Below are 10,935 nucleotides of genomic sequence, written 5' to 3'. Positions count from 1 at the left end.
CAATTATTTAGCTTACAAGAAGTATATCAGACTCATTTAATAATTCTAAATTCACATTGGGAGTATTTATTGATTTAGCGAAAGCGTTTGATACCATTAATCATAAAATTCTTGCTAAAAAATTAAAATGTTGTGGTATAACAGGCAATGTTTTAAAATTGTTAAAAAGTTATTTAACTAATCGCAAACAATTTGTTTACGCCGATGAAACATTATCATCAAATTTGTTAAATATTACATGTGGAGTTTCTCAAGGATCCATATTAGGACCTCTTCTTTTCCTTATTTATATTAATGGTTTATACAAAGCCTCGGATTTAATAACAATTATGTTTGCTGATGACACCAATTTATTCATGTCACACAAAAACATTCCTACTTTATTTAGTTGCTTGAACATCGAGTTAATCAAAATATCTAACTGGTTTAAGACTAACAAATTATCTCTTAACATTGTTAAAACTAAATGGGTTCTTTTCCATCCTCTTATCAATTAACATGCCTCATCTTGTTATTGACAATATACAAATTAAACAAGTTACAGTAACCAACTTTCTAGGTGTTTGTATAGATGAAAATCTTACATGGAAAAGTCACATTAAAAACTTATCAAGTAAAATTTCAAAAAGTATAGGAATATTGTACAAAGCAAGAAATGTTTTAAATAAACGTACTTTAGTACAATTATATCACTCATTTATACATTGTCACATAAACTATGCAAACATTGCTTGGGGTAGTGCAAAGAAAATTAAACTTACACCTCTTTATTGTCAGCAGAAGCATGTAGCACGTCTCATATATTTTAAAGACTGTTATACTCATGCCAAGCCTCTATTATTTGAAATGAAAGTTTTTAATATATATGAGCTTAACATTTTTAATATTCTTTGTTTTATGTTTAAATGTAAAACCAATTCATCCCCTATTTCTTTCCATAATTTGTATTCATCGAAAGATAAAAATAAATACATTTTGCGGAATGATAATTTTATAAAGCAGCCCATTTTTCAAACAAATCTTTTTAAATTTTGTATTGATTATCGCGGACCATTCTTATGGAATAAAATAGTTTTAAAAAATTTTACTAAGGATTTTATTCATCAAAGTAACTACTTTTCTTTTAAACGAAAGCTTAAAGAACTCATTTTTACTATTGAAGATGTAACAATATACTTTTGATATTTATTTTTTTTTTTTAGTGATCTTCCTTTTTACCCCCTATTTCAATTATTGATTTATAAAAATTATATATGCATCATTAACAATTGTAATATATAATAATGTATCTTGTATTTGTAACGGAATATTTTAAGTTTCTTACTTCGTTAACTTATTTCTTATCTTGTATATATTTTATAAATTTTAACACGATCATTTCTTAGCGGTACTCGACGACAAGACCGTATGGTCTTCTACGAGTTCCCGCGTTCTTTTATTATTTAATAACGATTATTATATATATATATATATGTTTTTATTATTATATATTTGTATTTTAAATATTGTAACGAAATGCTTATTTATAATGTAATAATAAGAACAAAAAAAAAAAAAAAAGTCACACCACTTGCGGCACCTAATTTGCTAGTCACACCACTTGCAGATAATTTTTTGCAAGCAGCATCACTTACAGTACCTGTTTTGCAAGTCACACCACTTGCAGGTACCATTTTGCAAGCCACACCACTTGCGGTACCTAATTTGCAAGTCACACCACAAGTCCATCATACAAGACAGACTTCAATTTGTCTGTGTCATACCATTCGTGGCAGAGTTTTCTGCCAATGATTTTTTTGGACATAACAGCATCTAAATCATCTAGTTGCTTTGTAGGCAAGTGTTTATACAAAATTTTTATTTCATTGTTAGTTAGAACTTGGAGCTCTCACACTAACTTTTTTTTTTGTTTTTCATCCATTTTTTGATGCTTGCATGCCTGTCTTTTAGAAACCTCTGCTCAAATTTCAGCATGCTTTAACCGATTTCTCATTATTTCTTTACAAGCTGCATGCGCTGACCGTGAGACAACATTTTCTCTAGATAATTGGTAAAGGCTATTCAGATAATCTAAAGTCTTATTCTTTTTTGATCTTAACTTGGAAGATATATAACAAATTGTTGCATTAGGTGATCGTTCTTTGGCATCACTAAACATACCCATTAACTATTCACTATCTATATTGTGAAGTCTTGCACTTGCTGTCTCTTCTTTGAGTATCTCAGTAACTGTAATCGAGAAATACCTCTTATATTGTCAATTCAAAAACATCTTCCACTGCAACAAGACATAAAGAAATCATTTTGATAAGCTGTGCATCAATAGAACATAAATTTGTTACAGATTTTAAAACATTTGGGATAACAGGATTTCCGAAAAAATCGGTTGTTCTGCATAACAGTGCACCTGAGTCAAATTTGCAATTTTTAATTATTTGCAAAACATCTTTTACTACCTGAATACCAGCGACATGGTCAAAACTTGCATTATCTGCTAACACATAAAATATTTGCATCCAGGGTCCAGTAAGAAGTTTTCCAAATACTGGAAGCACACACATTTGTTTTATTGCAGTTGAATTTAAAAAAGCAACACGTAGTAGCTTTGTAAACTTTGACATTTTACTGTTCCAACAGTAAGAAAATGTTCAAACTCTTTATAGTGTTTAATGAAAATAAAACAAGTATGGAACACTACGTGAAGACGGTTGCCACGATATCTTGGAATAATACATCGTGGTAATCTGTTATTGTCTAAAAAATTAACAAATCCTTTTGGATCACTTTTGAGGTCTTTAAACCTTTTTTGCATTGTCTGCAGTTTTGTCTAACAAGTTTCTCAGAGACATTTGATCGTTTAAATGTGAGTTTCTAGCCATTTTTATATAATTTTTTTTTTTTGCTAAATCCAATATTACTTTATTATAAACAAACTTTATAAGTATCATATTGATAAATCTATACCCAATAATGTTAGTCATAATATAATATATTATGTCTAATATTATTGGGTATTATATATTATTTAATAATAATTTATTATATTATAATATTATAATACTATAACGTATTATGTCTAATATTATTGTCTAATATTTATAATACATGTTTTTGCTCAGTCCAATCATAGTATTAGTTATATAATAATATTATTACATTTTTAAAAAGCTTTATAACATATAATAATATAATATATTGCCAGCGCCGTACTATCGCAAGTGCAACAAGTGCAATCGCACTGGGCCCCATAATAAATAAATTAGAAAAACTTCTCCAATACCATAAATTACTACGAATTAAAAGAAAAAATTTTTTTTTTAGTTTCTGCACAGGGCCCCCAAAAGTTACAGCACGGCGCTGTATATTGCTTTTTTATGTATTTAAAATATATCATATATTAGTAGATTACTAATATATAATATATTCTAAACACATAAAAAAGCAATATATTACATTATTATATGTTATAAAGCTTTTTAAAAATGTAATAATATGATTGGACTGAGCAAAAAACATCTATTATTTATTTTATATATAATGTTATTTTTACAATGATACTTCATAAATGTAATATTAGAACTTATAACACAAAATCATTGCATAGAAAAACTTTTTAATAGTAATTGTTCTTGGATTATAAAAACGAATATTTAATATCCTTTAGTACCTCCCCCTCCTTTCTCCCCCAAACAGAAGTCGGAAAAACAAAATTTAGGTACCAAAAGTGCGGGTAAAAATAGGGTATCTGCTAGTTAAATTAAATTCTTGAAATTTGATATGTGCATAGAAAACATATAAACTTAAAAAAAAGAATGGGATAGAAAAAAAAGATAAATATCTTCAACATTTACTAAGCACAAGAAGTGCAACACACTTTTTGATATCAATAAATAACACTTTAACTTTCGTCAATATAATAAAAAAAATACTCTTTAAAAAAGTTCAACTATTCTACTTTTAAAAAAACTTCTAAGTTAATATAAAATTCTAAAAAAACATGCTACAAAACACCACCCTACCATACTGCCTAAACGCGAAGTTCTAAAAACGTGGAACAGTATTTTAGCACAAAAATCGGTTCCGTAAAACGCGGGATTCGACATACCTATATATATATATGTGTGTAAGTGTGTGTGTGTGTGTCTATGTGTGTGTGTTTGTGTGTATGTATGTAATAGAAACTAAATTAACATCATGTTTGATAACATACATTATAATGTATTTTACAATAACTTACAATACATATTTTGCAATATTATATAATATTGCAAATAGAAGAAAGGAATATAAAAGATCCAATACTACTAAAAATAGCACGTTTAAAAATCGAAAAGTTAGATGGTTTCCTACAGTCAATGTTTGATCAGCACGCTAAAGTAGAGCGTATTATACCCAATTTAACGTTAAGGCATGATGATGTTGCAAATGGCGTAGTTTCACATATTATTAATCATTTAAAAACTAAAAAACAAAATTTAGGTACCAAAAGTGCGGGTAAAAATAGGGTATCTGCTAGTTAAAATAAATTCTTGAAATTTGGTATGTGCATAGAAAAAATATAAACTTAAAAAAGGGAATAAGATAGAAAAGTTTATGCTATTTTGAATTAAATAAATGAGAAATTGAATGAGATTTTGTCAGAATGAAAGCGATGCTTTTTAATTGCCATGGAAAAATGAAAATAGCTCCAAATTTCAAAGTCATACCTGCTGATAAGAATGTTATTTTTTTGTGTAAAAAAGGAAAAACTCTATCAGTTGATCAAGTGAAAGAATTTGTTAACCATTTATTAGCTGGCAATGATATTGATTATGCTATTTTGAATTCTCCTTCAGTTGTTATTGATCGATATATAAATCCAAAACAAGTATCAGATATATATGGCGATTTAAAAATAGAAGAAAGGAATATAAAAGATCCAATACTACTAAAAATAGCACGTTTAAAAATCGAAAAGTTAGATGGTTTCCTACAGTCAATGTTTGATCAGCATGCTAAAGTAGAGCGTATTATACCCAATTTAATGTTAAGGCATGATGATGTTGCAAATGGCGTAGTTTCACAAATTGTTAATCATTTAAAAACTAAAACAAAATTTAGGTACCAAAAGTGCATTTTTATAAAAAAAGTTTATATATATATATATATATATATATATATATATATATATATATATATATATATATATATATATATATATATATATATATCTTTTAGTTAGAAGATTTGAGTTAGACCCTAAGAAATTCTCTATTGAGTTATAGGTTGTGGGCAGACATGTTCTCAGCTTTCTTTCCTTTAGTGTTTTTTTTACATTTTCAGGATTATAGTCCACCATATACCTAACAAGTAAAATATATTATACAAGGTTTAATATTGGTTACACAAATTCATATGTGCAAAAATATAAAAGTTCTTATATATTTCTAACATTGCTTCTTGTTTTTTGATCAAAAATAAAAACTAGAATGATGTCTTAACTGGAAAATTAATAATTTTACCTTTGTATAAAATCCAATGTTGCAAAGACATTCTGATCGTATTGCATGTTCATCACATAGTGCATTGCAAGTAATACACCAACAGCTGATAAAGGATCAGTGAATGTATACGAAAATTTTTTTCAATTAATACATAAAAATGTTTTGATTCGAACCAAGTGCCTGTTAACAAAACAATAAAATATATTTTTGTTGTATGTTAAATGTTTAATAATATCAGTCAGAAAAAATGGCCCTGCTATTGGTAAGATATGACCCAGTTTAACTGTGGTAAGTATAGAAGGAGCTTATAAGCCTCTGATTTTCCTAGTACTAACATCATAATAAAAATACTTAGCCCTGATCTGCAAACAGGCCAGAAAGAACATCAGGTATTATATATTTCCTTTAACTCTTTTGATCCTCTCTAAGTAAATGTAATTATTATCCAAACCATACAAGTGTAGGTTTGGATAATAATTACAGGAAGTTTACCTTTACTAAAAAAAATTTACCAGACTAAAATATAAATAAAGCTAAAAAAATTTACCTTTTACTAAAATTATTGGATGAGAAGTAGGGCAAAAATCTTCCATCTCTGGTATTGTGGCTAAAATCTGATAAAGAATTAGGTATTCAAACTTCATAATTATTGTAAACAAACATTTTTCAAATGAAAAACTTACATTTACTGATAAAATCATATGTTCAGATTTATCCCCAAAATGAGCTATAAGTAGGCATGCCCAACAAATTGCTTGTTGAATGCCTCCATAGTCTATACTTGTACTTTTTGCATCAAGTAAAACTTTCTTTACTGCATTTTTTTTAGTCGTGACTTCAAAGTATAAGAAAATAAGATTTGATTTGCAGGTTACTGCATTTGTTAACTTGTCCATTAATGAAAAACTCATCAGATTTGAAAAATGATCCATAAGATATTCCAATTGTGATAAAAATGGCCATTGGAACAATACTTCAGAAAATGGAATTACATCATTTATTGTATGGCATTGCAAAGAATATGTGTCTGCCATAAGTTTATCAACGTCATCTTTGGGCCAAGGCAAATTTCTGAACAATTGTTGTAGCTGTTCCTAAAGAAATACATGCGAATATTAAATTAATTACCATATACATATTTTTAATAAATAAATATAAAATTAAATATTAAAGATGTTGAAACAAATAATACAAATATAAAAATAAATAAATTTAAAAAAAAGTTATTTTAAAAATAAAGATAATAAAGATGTTTATATCTATTTTAAAATGGATATTTAAGATAAAAATATTTAAGTTGAAAATAAATAATTAAGTTTTTAGAGAAACTAAATTTTTATTGTGTTGAAATTGTGTTGAATTTAGAAATTGGTCTACCTTGGCATTTGGTAAGTCCACAGATTGACTGGAAAAATTTTGGTCCCAATTATGTATATTGTGTATATTTAGTTTCATTTTCTTAGATTGATTGATAACAAGGGAACTTTCCGATTAGCATTTTCTTTCCTTGATTCCATTCTATACATTAATGTTTCAACTCCACTACTGACTACTTTGCCGTTTATTTCGTCCATAAATGCATCCAGATATCTATAACATGAAAGTTCATATTATGTCAGAAAATGCTATAGTTTCCAAGATCTATAAAAACTTATAACTTATGCAAGCTTTATATCATATTTGAATATTATTAGCTGTGTATAAACTTTTTTTCAATTCAACAACAATCTAACTGTTAATGCTATATTATTCAATATATTTTTAATATAGTATAAAAAGAATAGCAAACCTTGCAACAACTTTTTGAGCTATAACCTGTAAACCATTTCGATTAGGCTTTTAATCATAATGGAAAACATCACTCATTAATGTACCAACCATTTTTCTTATATTTGATTCGGAGGGCTTTCGCTTACTGTTGATATCACCTAAAAACTCAGCAGGAAAAGTATCCCATTTTACAATATATGTTTGTGCCCAATTTGAAGATCCTGATGAAGATAAAGTCGAAGGTTCTGCATATGGTGGGGTAACTGATGAAATCTAAAAAGATGGAGTAACTGATGACAGTTCAGAAACAGAGACAGGTTGACACGCAGACAAAAAACGCCTAGCCTTTATCGGAGGCATTAATGCAGTTAGGTCTTCTTCTTTAAGATATTTCAAATCGTTATCTGTCTCAAGCCCCAAAAGCAACAAATCATTCACAATCTTACCAGCTTCAAGACCCTGCATTGTTGGAAAGACATTAGTTATTTTTTGGCAAAGGATATCCATTTTTTCTAAAAAAAGATTAAAAGTAATTAATTCATGATGGTAAATTTATGTGTTTGTATATATATATATATATATATATATATATATATATATATATATATATATATATATATATACACACACACACACATATATGCAAGTTAATTACTGTCCACTTGATGTAGGTTTTACAAGTATTATTGTGCAAAAGTATAGTTAAAGTACACTTTTTTTGTATATTTTCTAAAAATGTTTATAACCTTACAAATATTTTTTTAAATATTTATACCAATATGATAACAAACTTTTTATTAGGGTCCTCCGAATCGCTTCAATTCGTGAATCAAGTGTCGCTTTGATTCGAGATTCAATTCGAAAAAAATGGTTTGAGTTTTTTTGAATCAAATTTTACTTTTTGAGTGTCGTCGTTCTTTTAGATTTACAACGCTAAATTTATTTTTAATTCTTTTTTTATCCCGGGAGCGGAGTAAGAGTAATCGAAAATTGTTCTAATACCGCTTTTAAAATAACGCTGATAAATTATTATGGGCAAAAAATAATTTGTTCAAAAATTTTTTTCATCTTTTTGGGAAAAAATTCTTAAATTTGGTTTCTTTATATTATTGATTCGATTCGTGATTTGATTCGCATATCAAAACCTGCTTCAATTCGAAGCTCAAAACAAAAAATGACAATTTGCAGGGCCCTACTTTTTATCTATATTTAATATTTAAAGTTATAATAGATAAGAAAAATATTTTGTATAGAAATTACTTGAGTATAATTTAGACAATGCAATGGTATCTGTTTTGTTAAGTTTTTATAGAATTTAAAGTTCTAAAAATTCATTCAAATGACTTGAAAAGTGCCAACTTAATTGTAAACAATCAACTAAAAATGAAAAATAAAAACAATTGAAATATTTTTAATACATCAAGCAAAAACAAAGTACAAGCAATACATTTTAAAAGTCAAAACTATTAGTACTTCTGAGATTTTCTGCTTATAAAATAAATTATAAAATTTTTTATATTTCAGCAAATACAATTAAAATACTATTTATAGCTGAATAACAAAATCTGAAATATAATGAATATATTTTAAATTTTATGACAATGAAGTCTTTAAATTTTTAAATTTACAAAAAAAAAAAAAAAAATACAATTTCTATTTAAAGAATGCTCTCAATAAATATACCAAAACAATCATAAACATAAAAAAACAACTACTTTTTTACATTAACATCTCTAATTAAAATTAAATAATATATTAATACCATTTTATAAATTTATTTCAACTTAAGATAGTAAATGAAATATGATTTATTTAATATTTATTGTTAATATATAAATATTATAATTATCATATAAAAATGTGTACAAATAATAAAACATTTATAAAAAATTTTAATAAAACAAATTTCATTAACGATCTAAGTTGAATTAAGTGTTTCTCAGGCATCTAATATAGCATGCTTTAAAATTAAATAAACATTACTACCAATCCTATAACCCCATAAAGGACAATAATCTGCTAAATTGTTGATTGGTATAGAAATAGGTCTGCTTGCAAAGTCACTTCCCAATGATAAAAAACCAAAATTAGATAACCATTCAGAGTGATACTTTTTTAACACAAGGAAAGATTTCAATTCAGAAAAAACTGCTACAATAATTTTTCAAACAATAAACACTGAATCATTTCGACATATTATTACAAATTGGTCTCTTTTATAGGTGGTCCCTTAATATGTAAGCTTTAATGAACAAACTTTTTTTTGAATGTAGAATATTAGCAATTGCTTCTGCTATTTCAACTGTGAACATAGATTCGTCAAAATAAAAAGCATTAGATCCTCCGTCAATATCATTAGAAAATGAATTTCCTCTTAAAACATATGACTGAAACAGTTGATGAGACTCAGCTAAATGCTTAATGACATTAATAAAATTTTGTGCGCTTCTGGCAGATCTTTTAAAAAACATGTGTTTACTCTCCAATCTTAGAGTCCATAGTCTTACTTGAGGGCCACATTTTAAAATTAAAAAAGGGTAATGATACATGTAATGGTGTTTTAGACGAAGAGGGACATCTGGAAATATTTTTTTCTTTGTTCCAGGTACTCATTTATTAAATGCTGCAAATGTAATACTTGTACTATAGAAATATTACTTGCACAAATAAGTTCTGTTATTTCATGTAGCAAAAGTATAAGCTGCCACACATTGTGTTCATAATTGCAAATCCGACCTATTAATAATAGAGGAAGAAAACGTAAAAAAATCCAATTTTGAACTGCATGTCCTTTTAATCTCTCACTTTTAGGTGATAATAGTGCTGGGCGATCTCCCTTGTCATCACCTTTGAAAGAAAACGTTCTGATAGCACCATTTATATGTTGATAGGTGAAGCATCCATCATTAACTAGTTTTCTAATTGCTATAGCTAAATCATACTGAATAACACCTTCAAACAAATCATGAGCTAAACAAAGTGGTAAACCTGGAGCGCAAGTGTTATAAGACTCTAACTGATTAAATATGGAGTCTCTTGCAATACCAAAACAAAAACGATCTTGAGGATTTGCTTTTAAAGTTAAAAGACAATTTTTATGATGTTCAACTGAGCGGATTTCAACTTTATATGGTAAAACTTGAAGCTCATTTCCTTTTATAAGACAAAACCTACAAATATGGCCTTTCTTTGAACTAAACCCAAGAGAGTATCCACCTAAAAAATGGCTACCCAAATTATCACCCAGAATAGCAACAACACCAGCTTTCCACTGATCATTACCACTTTGAATTCCATCAACTTCCATACTTTTCAGGTCTCTTAGCAATTCCTTAAAAATAGTGGCTTGAGAGAAGGATTTTAAATCCTTATCACGACATAACTGCACAAGATAAATATTATTAAGGGATGTTCTTAAGTGAGATGGCAAATTTCCAACAACCATATAAGTTGCTGAAATCTGATGCCTAATTCTTGCTGAGCCCAGGGGATTGACTAATTCAAAAGTATCTTGATATAAAAACAGATGTAAAGAATTAGGATACTTCTGAAAAAATGGATTGTTACAAAATGCTTCACCATGAAAATAATCTGAATACATATCTAAGGTTGCACGTGGCTGTTGCTTGATTAAAGAAATAAACTCAGAATTGGTACATAACTTTTGTAAAGTTTCTTTTAT

General features: G+C 27.5%; 1 protein-coding gene across 2 annotated transcripts; it reads right to left on the bottom strand.

Moving 5' to 3' along the window:
• Window positions 1-5,283: 5,283 nt before the first annotated feature.
• LOC136084992 (uncharacterized) lies at window positions 5,284-7,735 on the bottom strand. Of its 2 annotated transcripts, XM_065806383.1 has the most exons (6): window positions 7,273-7,735; window positions 6,861-7,073; window positions 6,167-6,577; window positions 6,031-6,097; window positions 5,502-5,663; window positions 5,284-5,342 (listed from the first exon to the last, which is right to left on the bottom strand). In XM_065806383.1, the coding sequence occupies exons 2-5, from the start codon at window positions 6,936-6,938 to the stop codon at window positions 5,554-5,556; spliced, it is 666 nt and encodes a 221-aa protein (XP_065662455.1). In that variant the 5' UTR covers window positions 6,939-7,073; window positions 7,273-7,735; the 3' UTR covers window positions 5,284-5,342; window positions 5,502-5,553. The 2 variants fall into 2 exon arrangements, with proteins under 2 accessions (XP_065662455.1, XP_065662456.1); XM_065806384.1 differs by lacking the exon at window positions 5,284-5,342 and having other exon boundaries at window positions 5,632-5,663; window positions 6,031-6,090.
• Between the last annotated feature and the right edge of the window lie 3,200 nt (window positions 7,736-10,935).

Source organism: Hydra vulgaris, chromosome 09 (assembly GCF_038396675.1).
Source record: "Hydra vulgaris chromosome 09, alternate assembly HydraT2T_AEP".
In the NCBI taxonomy this organism is placed as follows: domain Eukaryota; kingdom Metazoa; phylum Cnidaria; class Hydrozoa; order Anthoathecata; family Hydridae; genus Hydra; species Hydra vulgaris.
Note: the sequence above shows the minus strand (reverse complement) of the source record. Positions and strands in the feature narration are given on the sequence as shown.